Source organism: Pyricularia grisea, assembly GCF_004355905.1.
Source record: "Pyricularia grisea strain NI907 chromosome V map unlocalized Pyricularia_grisea_NI907_Scaffold_6, whole genome shotgun sequence".
NCBI classification, from domain to species: domain Eukaryota; kingdom Fungi; phylum Ascomycota; class Sordariomycetes; order Magnaporthales; family Pyriculariaceae; genus Pyricularia; species Pyricularia grisea.
The window spans coordinates 551,578-567,009 of NW_022156719.1; the positions used below are offsets into that span (position 1 = coordinate 551,578).

Genomic DNA, 15,432 nt, shown 5'->3' on the forward strand with positions numbered 1-15,432 from the left:
TGCTTTTTTCCCCCATTTCTGATGTTTACTATCAAGTGGTGACTTACGTCAACTACCCACTAATTTTTTCGAAGCTTGCTGAGGTTTTTAAGTGACCCCATCCATGGTAGGTCCCCTAAAAATTCGGGTGGCTTTTGTGTTTATTCAAGCCCGGAAAAAAAAAAGATTCCTGATATCACTATGCATTTTTTTTTCTTCTCTTTTCTTTTTTTTTTTTCTGAGCGGTTGTGTGTTTATGTCTTGCTTCCGTCACTCCAAGAAAAACCACATTAACCGATATGTATTACCGTCCCAATGCACGATCAAAACAAGGCCACGTTCAAGGAACACAATGGGGAGGTCCGATCACATCCTGCATGGTACCTTTTTCTCACTTATCTCCTGACCGGTCAATCTCGTTTTTTTTTTTTTCCTATTCCCTTTTTCCTTTCCCCGCACCTTGATGCAGGTAAGATAGGTTAAAAGTGCAGAAAAGGAAAAGGATGGACGTCATTTCTTTTTTTTCAGGAGGGGAAAAAAAGTAATCAATATTCACCAAATATGTAGAGAAGAGGGTGTGAGCATGGGGTGATCATATCCCGAAACAAAACAAAACAATTACTGGCTTTTTTTTGTTTTTGTTTTCGGGGCGGGTGGATGCACCAAGGGTCCCTCTCATGCAGCCCTCTTTTCGGGATTTAAAAAAAAAGAACTTGACCCAATCCCCCCCCCCCCCCCCCCCCCCCCCCCCCCCCCCCCCCAAAAAGTCAAGTGAACGAACTACTGCTCCTCCCGTAAACCCACCCTCCCTTGCCGTTGTCTGTTTATTTCTTAATTTCTGTTAATCTTTTTTATTTTCTGGTTCCAAAATCTTGTTTTCCTTCTTACTGTATCCGTATCCTGGAGGGGTGCGTTGGGATATTGTTTTTTTCTTCTTTTATTATCTTCAAGTGCGGAGAAAGACAAAAGAGAAAAAAGCCCAACAAAACGGGTGATTTGTTCCCTTCGGCAATGCACTCATTGGTAGCTGGATTTGGAAACTGGTTCGTCACAGGTATCAACTCTTGTTATGCTTTCTTCTTCTTCTTCTTCTTCTTTTGTATTTCTTGCTTCAGGTACAGATAGAAGCATACTCCTCCTGATTTGTTTTCTTGTTCCCGCTTTTCCCACCATCTCTAGTCTTCTTTAAATGCTGATCGTCCGTGACAGGTGTGAGAGACAGATACGTGATTAAAAATGAGAAAGAGAAGAAGAAAAGATCCATCCACCGTTGCGCATCATCATGTAAAACATAAAAAAGTAGTTAAAGGAATGCCAAGTAGGAAAGAAGAGACATTACAAAATATCAAATGAGAAAGAAGAGACATTACAAAATATCAAATGAGAAAGAATGGACATAAACAAAAACCAGCCAAATGAAGTAGCATCCGGCACCCCCGCCCAATGGTATATCGCCAGCTCGCTATATAAAAAAATGATTTGACAAATGAAATGAAAATGCAAACAACGACCCAATTCAAGAGAGAATAACTAACATCTAACCTTCCCACCAAATAACCCCATACCAAGAGAGTCTTCCCAAACTCTGAAACTTTTCTGCGACTAATATCGCTAATCATTCCCACGCGCCAAGATGCGCTTGATTTTTGTTAACCGTTTCGGGTTTTGTGTGTTTTGTGAGTGAATATGTGTTTAGATGGCGCGTTGGTAGTTGTAGATATGGCCCTGTTTGTTGAGAAATCATGGGTGGAAAGTAAGCTGTTGTCATGGGGGACACAGTCAGTCAGTCGGTTAGGCCCAGGAGTAAATAAACAACCGCAAAAAAAAAAAAAAAAGAAACGAGAAAAAAAAAAAAAAGGGACCACGACACTACTAACCTCGATCAACTTCTCCGTCAACGCAAAACACTCCCTCCCGTCAACCGCCAGGTTGAACGAGCAGCTTCTCCACAGACCCTCGAAGCCCATCTCCTCGAGTATGTCGTCCAGAATGCCCGCAGACGCCCCGGCCCCACCCTCCAGCTGCTGCTGCGCACTGACGAGCCTCGGGTTCCCGCTCAGAGTCTGCAGCAGCAGGTGCGCCGACTCGAGAGTCGAACTGTTCTGGCAGTGGAGCAGCACGCTGTCTAGAATCGAGTGGATGGGTCCGTATAGGTGCACCACCACACCAGGCCGTGCCGCCGCGAGCTCGTTGAGCCAACGCAGAGTCCGGTTCTGCATAGCGTCCTCGAGGTACTGGAAGTCAACGAGCTCAATAGCCGTGTTGAGCAGTAGGTCCCGATCCTTCATGCCAGCCACGTCCCTCACGTTACGGAAGAAGTTGCCATTGCTGCCGCCCGAGGTGCCGGCCTGCTGCGACCGCTCCAACGCCGATGGGTTCACTCCAGCCACCCAGAAGCTGTCCTTGACCTCCTCCCGACTCCCTGCACGCGCCAATATCAGCGCCATGTACGGTGAACACAAAACATCGCTTGCGCTTGGGTGCTGCTGTTCGCCTTGCCCCGTGGGCGGTCTCCAGCTCGTCATCTCCAAAAATGTCGAAAGGACCCTCAAAGCCGTCGCCTTTGTGACGGTGTCTGTCAAGCCCCTGACAAGACAGGCGCAAGCAGCAAAATGGAAACTTTCGCTGGTAAAGTGCACACCGTAGGCGTCATCGAGCGGCAGCGCCGCCTCCTTGAGCTGGGCGCGACCCTCGAGCAGGAACGGCGCCATACGCTCGCCTCTGACCTCGGCCGACGTTTTGATGTTGCCCAGCACCGCCTCGAGAAACGCAGCGGTGCAGTTGAAGAGGTTCGGTGGCACCAGTCGGAGCAGTGAGATGGCCAACCAAAAAAGCTGCAGGCCATATCGTGACGCCGACGGCAGCTTGGCCATCATCTTTGACAGCGACGTCACGATCGCCACCATCATCTCGCTGTTGCCACCACCGTTGCCGTCCTGGTCACCACCAAAACGACCGACGCTGTTGCGCAAGGCCACGAGGACCTGGTACAGAAGGTCGTCATCGACTTCCTCACGGGCCAAGCATCCCATGACGGTGAAGGCGCGCGGTTGGATGAGTGGATTGTTTTGAAAGGCAACACTTGCCACGAGACTCATCCAGCGGGAGCGCCACGCGTTGCACACATCCGTTGAGGGCGCTGCGATCGAACACACCTCGAAAAGCTGCGTAGCGAGGCTCTCGGTTGCCGCCATGGCCGGGCCGGCTTCCTGTGTCGTCGACACGAACGAGGCGCCATCACGAGGGAAAGTCGATGGGTGATGCGCTGGGTGCGAGAAAAAGTCGTTCTTGGGTTCTGAGAAGGCCTCCAGAGATGCACGGAGCCTGTTGAGCTTGGCCTCGTCAAGTTGGAAAGAGGTGCAGGCGGCATGGATAGTATTGACCAAGAGCCGGTGTACCATGAGCCGCACGTCAGCCGAGCCAGTGTTGGCAAGCATCGTGACCACGTGAAAGACCTCGGGCAGGAATTGCTGCGCCTGCACGCCGCTATCGAACGAGAGCGATACGCAGAACTGCAGCAGCAGGCACACCTCGGGCCACACGGCATTTTCCGACAAGTACTTTGATGGCCGTAGCGACGATCGGTTGATGCTCTTGCGCAGCCGCGCCATGATTTTCCCACGCAGAGACATGGTTCCTATTGAGGTAACTATCGACGTCAGAACCAATGACTGCCCGTCGTGTAGATTGATGCTCAGAGCCATCTTGATTATCTCCTCAAGTAGTATCTCCATCAGGACCTCATCCGACGCGATGGATGGCCACACGACCTGCTCCAGAGTAAAGTTAAGAGTTGGGTTAGGGTCGTTGAGCGTCACGTCGATGAGCTTCCGGAACAGGGAAGCAATCTTCTCGCGGCCCTTGTCACCATCGGCCTCGGCCGGTAGAATGGCTGTGCGCAGGCTCGGCAGCCACGGCGACATGTATGCCAAGCTCAATGGCTTCTGTTCCTCGGAAAAGCTGTCCCAACCGACAAAGAACTCGTTCAGAAAGTCTGACGTGAGCTGCGGCTCTGTCCGTGCCAGGAGTTTGCTGATGTTGATGATAAAGTGCGACGGATCCAGCGGCACCGCGATCTCCTTGGCACACATGAGCCTCGAGGCTGCCTGGAATTTGAACGCCCTACAGAGCGCCCCGAGGAGATTGTACGAGGCGAGGCGCAAAACGCTGTCGGAGCTCGCCAGATTTGTCATGGCCAGGTTCAATAGCGTACCCGGTACATCCTGTGGTCTGATGAGACGCTCAAACGACTTCAGCGACCTGGTGTCTTTGCCGTACTTGGCCTTAGCTACCAGGATGGATCGGAGCACGTCAACCTTGCTGGGGCTCGTAAAGTACATGACGATCTTTCCACCGTCGGCTCTCAGCCCAAAGGCCGAGTCGTCCTCGGTCTGAATCGACGTCGGGGCCTCGTCGATGTCGCCTAATCTGAAAATATCGTTAATGGTAGTTGTCAAGCGGTGGTGGCCCTGGTATATCTCCTGCTTCTTTGCCGTGGTGATCTGGATGAACTGGCTGCCAACGTGGATGGCGACTTCGATCTTGCCCTTGGTCTTGGACAACTTGGTAACAGACTGAAATTTGTAGCGCGCGTCCGTCACCACGCTGATGGTTTCCTTGGGTAGATGAAGGTCTCTGAGGTGGAAATGCAACTGAAGCTCCTGCAGGTTATCCATCAGGTGATACTCGACATTTCGAGGGTTGAATACGCTAGTCTCGTTCTTGGTCGAAATTCGCATGACACGACGGAAGCATTTCCTTTAGTTAAAGTAAATGTCAGTATGGTATCTTATGTACTACACCGCTCAACCTACAAGCAAGAAGCTTACCTGAAAGCCGTGTTCATGTTGTAAATATAGATCCTCGACAGGTTCCGTGACAGCTCGATAGGCGTCAACTTCTCCAACTTCATAAACAACTCATCCTGCGGTTCGCTCTGGCCATTGTAGCACGTCGCATCGATGAACAGACCGAAAGGCCTGTGCCACAATCTACTAGCAATCTTGAGGTAGCAGTAAACCAAGGTATCGTAGTCGATCGCCTCGAGGTCTATGTTGCGCAAGATGACGCAAATTATAGAGAGTCCATCCTAGTTTGCCATCCAACAGAAGCGTTAGTCATTCCATTTGTTGCAGTCTGAGTAGTCAGCATCTCCCTGTCCATCAACACTGACCTTGCTCTCACCACCGTCATACACGACGCGCGTGGTGATAAACGACTCTGAGCCCTTGAACGCGTTACGAAGCATAAACTCCTGGAACCGCGAGTACGCCGGTGGGCTGTTGGCTGAAATCTGAGGCCTATTCCAAGTGACAGCCAAGGGCGGCGGACCGAGGTTTGTGATGAGGGCCCGTAGTGGCTCCAGCACAGGGGATCTGACCCGGCTCATGGAAGCGTCGACGGCCGGTGAGCGCACAGCAAAGTCCCTCCTCTCGCGGGAGACAAGCCGCTGCCGTACGTGATCCCAATGGTCATATAGGAACCGGTGCAGGGCGACGCACGATCCAAAGTCGAACGACTCGCTCGGAGGACTTGGTTCCATGTGTTCAGGGGCCACCTGTTTAGCGCCGTCGCAATACGATATTAGTTTCAGCCCTTGTCAAGCTTTTGTTTCTGTTTTCTTCTTTGTTTGTCAAGAGCGAAACACAAAAGTGGGACTCACAGAGATCTCGCGCAGAAAAGTGGTGACTTTGTATATGTTCTGCGTCAAAAAGTCATTCAACGGGAACATGTACGGCTCCTTAGCACCGAACAGGACATTGTTGGCGAGGTTCTGGATGATCTTGGCAATAAGTAACAGCCCACGTCGCATCTCCCTCGTCGGCTGTTTGTTGACCAGTCCCTCAACCTCGGGCGCCACAATGGCCGGACAGAAGAAGCGAAGGAAGACAAAGGCCCCAACGGCCGTGTACTTGGAGTCGTGGAATCTGGCCGTGACCGTGTTGGAAATCTTGCAAGGACGTATTCTTTTTGTTAGCTTCATATTACGCCGGATTACATCTCAAGGCCCGCACTTTTCTTTTCTTTTTTTTCGGCCAGGAAATAACACTCACAATGCTGCAAATCTTCCGGAATGAGTCGGGGATGTTGGCCTTGGAGGCGCAGATATCCTCGATGAAAACTTTAGCCACAATCCTCAGCTGCAGCGCATTCTTGTTGAGTTCCTCCTTGGACTGGTCCACACGCTGAGGGTCCAATTCGAGGTTGAGATCTTTGGACGTCAGCATCAGCCGCTCCACCACCTTCTGCAAAGTCGCCTTGAGGTATGCCGCTCCCTTCCACTTGGCATAAACGGACAGCATTTTGGTGGCCACGCTGGTCCGGCGCAACAGCTCCGACTCGTTCTCCGTGTCCTCGACCTCCTGCTTGATCAGCGCCTCGATAAGCTCAAAGCTCAACCCACGGCGCTCAAAAATGTTCAGCAGCGCGATCGTCAGCTCGTCCACCTCACTGCTGGGACATGACGAGCTCATGGCCACCGCCAGGGTGGTGTCGCGAGTAAGGAGATTAAGTAGCTTGTCGTACTTCTCGCTCACCGCCGTGTCTGACAGATTGCTGAACTCGGTTCCCTGCACCAGGATATTGTACAGGACCTTGACAAACGCCGTCCGGATATCAACGTTTTCGTGGTAACCAATACTGAGCGAATGCTTCAGGCCGACGTCTATATTTGCACTTAGCAGGTTCGACAGAATCGTGATTGCGAGCTCCGAACTGGTAGCATGTTCGTCGCGCCCGAGGTCCGCCCCGGCGCCGATATTTGTCGGCTCGGGGTTCAACAGCGACAGGAACCGGTTGAAGTAAGTATGGAACATCTGCGACTTGAGCTCGCTGGTTCCGGCATCCGTGTGGCCCTCGCTCGGCTGCAGCGGTAGGCGGAAGGTCAGCTCCGCAAGCGCCCTGAGTGCCGCCTTGTCAAGATCCTTTTGGACACGGGCCATCTCGTCCTGCTTGCCTCCGCCGTGTAGTGATAGCGCGTCCAGATTAGGTGTCCGTGGTCGCGCAATCCAACCAAAGACAAACTCGAGGAGTTGGTTGCGGTTGCGAACATCGTCGCGAAGGTTCAAATGCTCCTTCCGGCGGGTAATTGCTTCACAGAGCTGACAAATTTTGATCTTGACCCTCAAGCTGCTGGGACTGTCAGAGACGCTGTCGAGGAACTTGGCAAAGTTGAGCGTCAGTGACCCAAGGTGGACTGAAGAAGCTGCCCCCAACTCGGCGGGTGTATCCAAACGTTCGACCAGAGCCCTCATTAGTGACGCTGCCTGCTCAGCAAACACAATCTCGCTATCCTGCTCCTTAACGGATCCCTCCAGTGCACCGGCAAAGAGCACATCGAGCTCTACCTCAAGCGCCTTGAAGAGAGGCTGGTATAATGCCGGGGACACTTCACTCGACAGCACCTCACGCATCGTCTCTCTGATCCTAACATTGTGGCAGGCCAGGATCTGGACACTGAGCCGCAAAAACCTCGCCAGAACAGGCTCCTCTTCATCATCAGATGGAAGCCTGTCGATCCACCTCAGCCCGCTGACCACCGGCTCCTCCAGAATAACAGCCTGGTCAGCAATGCAGATGCCACCCAAGGCAGCCAAAAAGCCCGAGTAGTTTCGCCACTCTGCCACCGTTCTCTCCGAAACGCCCTCGGCCGACGATGTCGACACTTCTTTGGATAGATGGAGCCAATTGTCGAACCCGAGCTCCCAGGCGTCTAGTATACCGGTACTTGGGTACTGCATCCGCCTCAGAAGACCACGCATCCGCTTTTGGAAAGCAACCAGACCGGTGAACCGAAAGGCACGTGACGAAATCTCCTGGAAGACCTCGCCATTGCGCAGTAGGGACAGTGACGACTTGCCTGTTTCTGACGCGGCATCTATCGCGCGACACTCTTCCAGAAATCGACCAAAACATGAGGTAACCAGCTGACAGGTCTCGATGTCGGGCGAGCACAGCGCAACCAGCAAAACCGTCTCGAGTCTGGTATAAGCCGCTGTTCGTTCTGGAATCTCTTCTGTGAGCTCAGCCAAATCCTTGACCACGCTTAACAGCAAAAGTCTCGACTCTAGATAGCTGTGTATAGACCTAAAATTGGCACTGAGGTCCGCCCCTGGGTGAATATCACACATGGACGTCAACACAAGAGATCTAAGGATTCTGTAGTTAGCCACAACCGCCAAGTCTTTGCGCCCTGTTCCCCGCAAAACAACAAGAAAAAGCTGGAACGTGAGCAGGTACACAGGGGAATTAAGCTTACGTCAACTTCCAGAACTTGTTCTTGTATTCTTTCGACTCGATCCTCTTGGACGAAGCGAGCGATCTGACAATCATGTCGTCATCAAAGAGCCGCCGGGCCACTCCGACCGCCGGCCTCCGCACCGACTCATCCGCGACGACCATACACAAGAAGAGGGCCTCGAAATTGTCCTCGAAAAATTTCCCTCGCTCATCCTTGTCGCTGCTCGAGGAGCCTGCAAAAAGGGCCATGGGCGATACGTTGAGAAACTCCAGGATGTTGATGATCATGTTGACAGACGCCGCTCCTGCTTCCGAACCTCTACGCCGCATGGACGGGTCGTGGATTAACACATCGGTGAACAGCGATGAGGCAGCTGCGAGCTGGCTTTGCATGAAGCCAGATGCACCAATGAATAGCTTGTGATACCTATGGCCGTCCTGCAAGCGGGCAAAGTGTGTACAGGTCTGCACGACCGCGATTTTGAAGCTTTGTGGTGCCGACGGTGCTAGGCACCCGTGGGCCAGCGACTCGACACATATGTCAAAGTTGAGATGCATAAGGCTCACCAGGGCCGCGGTGAGTATGTCCTGGTCGAAAAGAGAGCTGTCGGACCCGACAGGGAACTTGCGGAAGACGGAATCGCGCACCTCATCCTGTACGTCCATGGCGAAGCTGAGCAGCGCCGCTTCGAGGCCCGAGTCGCTTTCTGCGTCAAAGTGACGAGCTACCCGCAGCAGCGAGACCAGACAGTATGCAGCCTGCTCGTTGCGGTTGCGCAGCGACTTTTTAAGAGTCTCAAGAAAGCCAGCCTTCTTGGACAAACTACCACCCTTGGCCTCCCGAAGGTTGCTTGCAACCTCAAATACGTCAGGGAGCAGAAAAAGTAACGACATTTGCAACGGATACAACTGGGCTCTCCGCTTGCCGCTGTCGACAACCGTGTGGGACATGTCAAAGAGCGTGTCAGCCCCGCCATCCAGGCGTTTGTGGGCTATGTGCAGCTGCACAAACTCCCCAGGGAATCTATCGATCCAGCGCGAGATGAGGAGAGGCGCCACGATGGCGACGGTGTTCTGGAAGTTCTTGCGGAAGTGCAAGAAACTTGAGCACAGCTCCTGCACGACCTGGCCAAGCTTCTGCGCGTCAACCCAAAAATACGCAACCATGCGCAGCAGAACGAGGGCGGCGCGCTCGTCATCGTTGGGCATGTGATATGCTCCTCCCTGGCCCTGAGTTCCCGGTGCGGCGGCGGACCGGATACTGTAGACTACGGCTCGGTAGCAGTCAAAGGATGCAGACCAGTTGGAAGCCGTCACAAACTCGATGATGGTGCGCACCTGGACCTCGAGAGCGGGGGCGTGTGCCTCGAGCAGCTCACTGTTGCTCATCTCATCATTGGTGACCCGTGAAGAGCCAAAAGATTTGGACTTGCCACCAGTCGGGGTCGAGAGCGTGAGGGACGCATGGGCTTCGTCGAGGAGGGTTTTTGGTGGCAGGACATAGTCGCTAGGCAGCGGGCTGAAGAAGAGCCTGACAAAATCAAATATCCTGGGCACCAGTGTGCTGGGAATGGGCTGCGGGGGCGGCAGATTGGTCAGGTCGCGCGGTAGCAGGGGAGCTCCGGGGGCGGCATGGCGGGCCCAATGGTGGGCGCAACAGTCGGCGACGAGGCCGAATAGGTATATCTCGGAGAGGAGGACGTGGGGAGGATGCGAGGTGACATTTGGATACGGGCGGGCGAGTTCAACCAAAAGTCCCAACAGGGCATCGAGAACGCCGGTGATGGAGGTTGCGCTGAGCTTGACGAGTGTGGCTCGGGTTGTAGCAACTATTTCGTCTTGGCCGATGTCCTCGCTCCAGGTGCCGGTACGATACGGAAGCTGTGACGAGGAAGGGTAAACGGGTTAGCAAAGCCAAGGCTAGGTAGCAAAGAAGAGAAGTAAAGACAGAAAACAAAACAAAAAAAGAGACAAGTAAAGCAGCATCAGCGTACCCGAGTCGTGAGCCTTTCCACCAGGCAGCCCACGAGTCCCGTGTCGCCGTTCATAGCTGGAAGCCGGGGCAGTGATTATGCCGGACCGGACGCTGACTCGGACTCGGAAACGGGCAGCCTGGCTACCTCGCCGTGATCATGATTTTATGCGTTGCAGGCCGGTCTTGTAAGGGAAGGGGGCGGAGGGGCGGACAGGTGCCAATTGCGGTAAGGAATGGATGCCCTGGCTTTGGTTGGGTTACGGTTTCGATTAGCCCCCGTCCGTGAGAAGGATGATCAGCTAGCGGCAGCGGAACTTTAGGTTAGTCTTTGCTGAAGCTTCGGTCGTGTGCAGAGAAAGACTAGCGAGATAGACAGCTAGGGCTGGTGGAGTAGGTAGGTAGGTACTGTTTAGTAAGTAAGTAAGGTAGGTAGGTAGGTGGTTATGTGTGTGGTGGGAGAGCAGCCGTGTTGATGTCCAAAAAGGCTAAATGGCTGGTCGTTTCGTCGCAAACATTTGATGGATCGATAAAAGCAAGTCGCCAATCGCAATCTGTGAGGACCCCTCCCCCCCTGTCCTTAACAACCTACCTAACGTACGAGTGGAGGCAAGCTTTGGCCGTTGTGGGGGAGGGGTTAGGTACAAAAGCTCAATCGAAACTACGATTATGTTGGGCATAATTAACCCTCCTAGGCACAGTACGTTACTCTACCTTGCCGTTGTCACCTCACATTGAATAAGGTAGGAGGAGGTACCTCACCTCGAGTCATTTTATTTCTTGTGCAACTATCTAGAATAGACCTAAAAACTAGCGACAGGCCTGCATAGGTAGGTAGGTTTCAATGGCAAGACCTTTTCTACCACGGGTACCTGCTGTAGTAAATTGAACCGCTTCAATCTATCTGCCCTGATCTTCACTTGAATTTGGTTACTTTGTCGGTAGGTGGTTATGATAAGGTATGGGGTAGTATCAGAAAGTACCTACGTCTAATCACGCAAGACACAGTAGGTAAGGTATGACAGGAGCCTGATTGATGTAACCCACGCTGAGCTTGTCGTCAAAAGTAAAACAGACAAAGCCAATGGCAGGCTGTCAAAAAAATATTGACGTGTCAGTGGGAGAACCGAGCTGTCACTAGGCCCAGTACGACGTACCTATGAAACGACAGGTGGATTGAAAATTCAGACTTAAATCAGACAAGGCTGGAAATATTTACATGGCAACATGGTCTGTTCCATTGCAAAACATTCCAGGCAGGCTGATCATTTTCACGCTCACCAGGAACACCAAATTCAGTTTTTCCAAAGAGCTTAAATCATTGTATTTAATTTATTCCTTGATGGCCAGCCGTCGATGGACCAATCCGTGTCCAATTCCGAACAAATCCTATACGACTCGGCTTGTTCAAGTCACCAAATTGGATCGCGTCCTGCGTTGTCTACCATCCTCAAAAGCCTCATGCAATTTAACCATAGTCTATGCCCGGTTTTACCGCCTTAAAGACTTGCAGACAAAAATCTACACGAGGCAGGCATGTGATGCTTCATGCCAAACAATAATTCCACAAACGCATTCCATTGTCAATGACAATCTCACCTCCCATACCCTCCTCTTCCTCTGCCACCACCGCCACCACCCCCACCTCGTGGAGGTCCTCTATCCCTACCGCCGTTGTAGCCACCCCTATATCCACGATCATCGGAACGGTATGACTGGTTGTGACCGGGAGGAGGCGGTGGATAATGACCACCACCACCGTACTGTCCCGGTGGCGGTCCGTATGACGGAGGGTAGGCTGGCTGATATCCTTGGCCTGGGGGTGGGTATTGTGGGTAACTTGGGGGGTAGCCCTGCTGCGCATGCCTATCGTTGTAGCCTCCACCGTGACCTCCATAGTGGTGAGCGGGGGGAGGAGGGGGCGGCACGCCCATACCAAAGCCGGCCGATCCTGGGGGAGGAGGCTGCCAAGACTGATGCTGAGGGGGTCTGCCTCCACGCTGGTCGCGCGGGTTGTACGAGTCGGCACCATTCCGGTGACCACCGTTACTATTGTTCCCATTGTTCCCATTGTAACCGCCTCTGCCACCTCCACCGTAACCACCACCACCGCGACCGCCGCCGTATCCACCGCGGCCTCCACCGCCGCGCATCTTGTTCTTCAAGTCATCAATGTCGTGACGGGTTAGTGCAGGTGTGGGCATCTTCAGACCGCGAAGGAGCATTGACTTGTGAGCAACAGCCTGGGGCATATCATAATAAACTCTGGAGTATATGATTGTTAGCTTTGCACATTTTCGATGAAATCAGAGGAGTTGGGGGATGGATAAACGTACGTTAGTGACCGGTCATACTCGACGTCCGGCATGCATTTTCTCTCCAAAGGATACACAAGAGCACCGTGAGGAAGATAATCCGGAAGTTTTTCCACAACTCCAGCCAGCAGGTCACTATTTTTCTGGTCAAGCTTATAGGTCGAACCTGTCTGACGCTTCGAATAAAAATTCGTAATGAGATCGTCATACAGAGGCGCATGAGCATCCGAAATGATAAGTACGTCCCTGCCAAGACCGTTCCTGGCCGCCTCATCAGCGGTCAGCTCTGGGTACTTGGCTTGGACTGCAGCAAGCAGCCGGTCCATCTCAATAAAAGGCAGAAGCGCAACGCCCTGCCAGGCAAATTTCTTGCCGTTCAGATCTACCTCGAAATCTTCAGGGTAGAAGTCAATGATCTCACTGTCCTCTTTGGTCATGAGATCATGAAAGATAGGGGGTAGGTTATCGCGTGATGCAGCCGGCAGGACGCTCATCAACTGTTCGTAAGGCTTGGACTTTCTGCCCTTTTCAAAAGATATGTCAAGGTCCTTCAGACCAACGAAATCTTGAGCAAATGGTGCATAATGGTACGGGTAGAACCACTCCCAAGAGGGGCATCCCTGAAAATAGTAGAGAAGAACCCAGGCAAGACCTTCGACGTAAGCGTGCGCCACCTTGTGGCGGAATTCAACGTTCTTGGGGTCGACGTGAAACTTTTGTTCGTAGTATCGATCTGTATACCCGTCCTCCCAGAGCCTCACAGTGTCGACCGCTTCGCCGTTTCCACTGGCCGGCGTTCCAGGAGTAGGGCTGTTGGGAGCAGGGCTGTCGCCATCCTCCATGAGGGCAGCCTTGCGCTTGCCAAGAGCTGAAGCGGGGGTGGTTTCTTCAGAAGCGGCCCCTTCCTTGACTGGAGTCTCGGGAGCGCTGGTTTCGGGAGCCTGGGATTGCATCGCCTTCAACTGGCTTTTCAGCATGCTTGCTGCGCTCTTATTGGCGACGTTAGCATCCGTCTGTGCAGCGGCACGGTTGACCACCATGTCGTGAGTGATTGCCTTGAGAGGCTCCGAGACGTGCGGTCCGTTGGCACTGTTGTTTCCCCATTTAGCTCTGTCATCTTGCATCTTGCGCCTCTTGGCGTTGGCATCCCTGCGGTCCTCCTGTTCCTTACGCTTCCGGAAAATGGAGTCCTCTTGCTTGGCTAGGCCATCCATTATGTATTGGACACGCTCCAGGTCAATATGGCCGTCCTTGGTGACGTACCCGCCCATCCGCGGCAGGTTCTGTTTCCAGATCGAGGTCAAAGTAATGATACCATTCTCTCGAATTTCAAGTGCGGGCAAGTGGGGTAAGAAATCATTGCCGACGAAACAGCAAAGAAAAATCCAATCGTCCACGGCCCTCTCCAGGTCAAAGCGGAACGGCAAGTCCGGAACGTAGAGCTCGACGTTCAGGTACTCGCGCAGAACAGACACGTGGAGCCAGATGAAAGGTTTCAATGGCTCGGCGTTCTGCTTCTCATCAAACTCGCCTTCCTTCTGCTTAACCTCTCCCTTGCATTGCTGCGCATCGTGGCCTTTCTGGCCGCAAAGCTTGCACAGTCTCGGTTTGCCTTGCTGGAAGAAGACATCCTCACGCAAGACACGAAAGTGAGGCTCGTGAGTAGCCAATCCCAGCATGATCAAATCGGCGTCCAGGCCGTAGATGACGTGTCGCGTGTTGGGGTCGTGGTCAGGCGATGATCGTTGCGAGCGCACAAAGTCCATGATCTTGTGTTCTCCTTCTCCAGGCACCGTCGCGTCCGAGATGATGATTTTGACGTTGGCCCAGCCCGGATCTGTGTTGAGCTTGTACGCGCACCAATACCTCAGACTGCCGGCCAATATGTCCATGAATGGTGTGCCAGGAGTGATGGAGTTGGTGTCAAAGGCTTTCTTTGTGACGCTTTCGAGGGTCTCGGCACTGACGTCGCCGCCCTTTTGTTGCTTAAGAAGCTTGAGGAGCTCCAGCTTATCTTCGGCCTTTTCCTTGGCTTCCTGGGCGGATCTGAAGCGACGCGATCGCTGCTGGTTCATTTTCGCACGAGGAGCGACACCATCTAGGATTGGTTCGACAGGGTTAGTGTACGGCGAGCATTTGTTTGGGGATAGCATTTCAAGTTCTTACCAACAGCAATCATCAGAACCTTGCGAGGCCTGACCATGTTGAAGACGCGGTCTGTGTATTTGAAGATCTCCAACATCATCTCCTCTTCATCCTGGGGTGCTGGCCTGTCCTCGGGATGGGCGCAGGGATGGACGATTCCGTTCATGTCCAGGTAAAGGTTATCGAACTCTTCGCCATTTGGATTTGGCTTTGTGATGTCGACGGGGATAGAGGTGCCATCGTCTGTATTTTTGAATAAGTTAGTTAGTTGTAGAATGCGACAAGGTGTGTGTGGTGATAGAATCGCGGAGGGGACTTGAATAGCGCGCGCAAGTGTTCAGTGAAGTCAGCACAAGACGACGTACCCATTTCAACAGGCTTATCCTCGATCACCGGCGAGATGATCTTGGGGTATTTGGTGGATAACCACCGGAAAGCCGCCGGGATACCCATATTTGCGACTTGTAACTAAAAGATGATGCTCTTCGCCTTGATGGGTTGTCAAGTGCAAGGCGAGGAGGGCTAGTGATGGAAAAGGAAATCGGGTAATGGAATGAATGGAATTAATTGATTGGGGTCTGGTTTCTGCCGACGCGCGCGCGCGCGCAAAGAACTCGAAATTCATTGTTACATTCTTTCTGCACTAGGCGGGCGGTGAAGGAGAGCTGCAGGCATCTTTGAAGGGTCTTGCTTAGGTTGTGGTGGGGTCTAGTGCCGGATTTGGTCTAGCTTGCATGGTGCTCTTCACAGCTTAAAGATTTATTTCCAGCTCTAAGCTTGCTA

At 52.7% G+C, this 15,432-nt stretch overlaps 2 protein-coding genes across 2 annotated transcripts; both read right to left on the reverse strand.

Annotated features, from left to right (window-relative positions):
- Window positions 1–977: 977 nt before the first annotated feature.
- Window positions 978–10,625, reverse strand: PgNI_08110 (uncharacterized protein). The gene is made up of 9 exons (XM_031128110.1): window positions 10,212–10,625; window positions 8,237–10,098; window positions 6,033–8,127; window positions 5,642–5,929; window positions 5,153–5,536; window positions 4,809–5,068; window positions 1,857–4,737; window positions 1,360–1,737; window positions 978–1,328 (listed from the first exon to the last, which is right to left on the reverse strand). The coding sequence occupies exons 1-8, from the start codon at window positions 10,263–10,265 to the stop codon at window positions 1,720–1,722; spliced, it is 7,842 nt and encodes a 2,613-aa protein (XP_030978486.1). The 5' UTR covers window positions 10,266–10,625; the 3' UTR covers window positions 978–1,328; window positions 1,360–1,719.
- Window positions 10,626–11,465: 840 nt separating this feature from the next.
- Window positions 11,466–15,190, reverse strand: PgNI_08111 (uncharacterized protein). Its single transcript, XM_031128111.1, has 4 exons — window positions 15,015–15,190; window positions 14,671–14,892; window positions 12,526–14,602; window positions 11,466–12,454 (listed from the first exon to the last, which is right to left on the reverse strand). The coding sequence occupies exons 1-4, from the start codon at window positions 15,100–15,102 to the stop codon at window positions 11,785–11,787; spliced, it is 3,057 nt and encodes a 1,018-aa protein (XP_030978485.1). The 5' UTR covers window positions 15,103–15,190; the 3' UTR covers window positions 11,466–11,784.
- Between the last annotated feature and the right edge of the window lie 242 nt (window positions 15,191–15,432).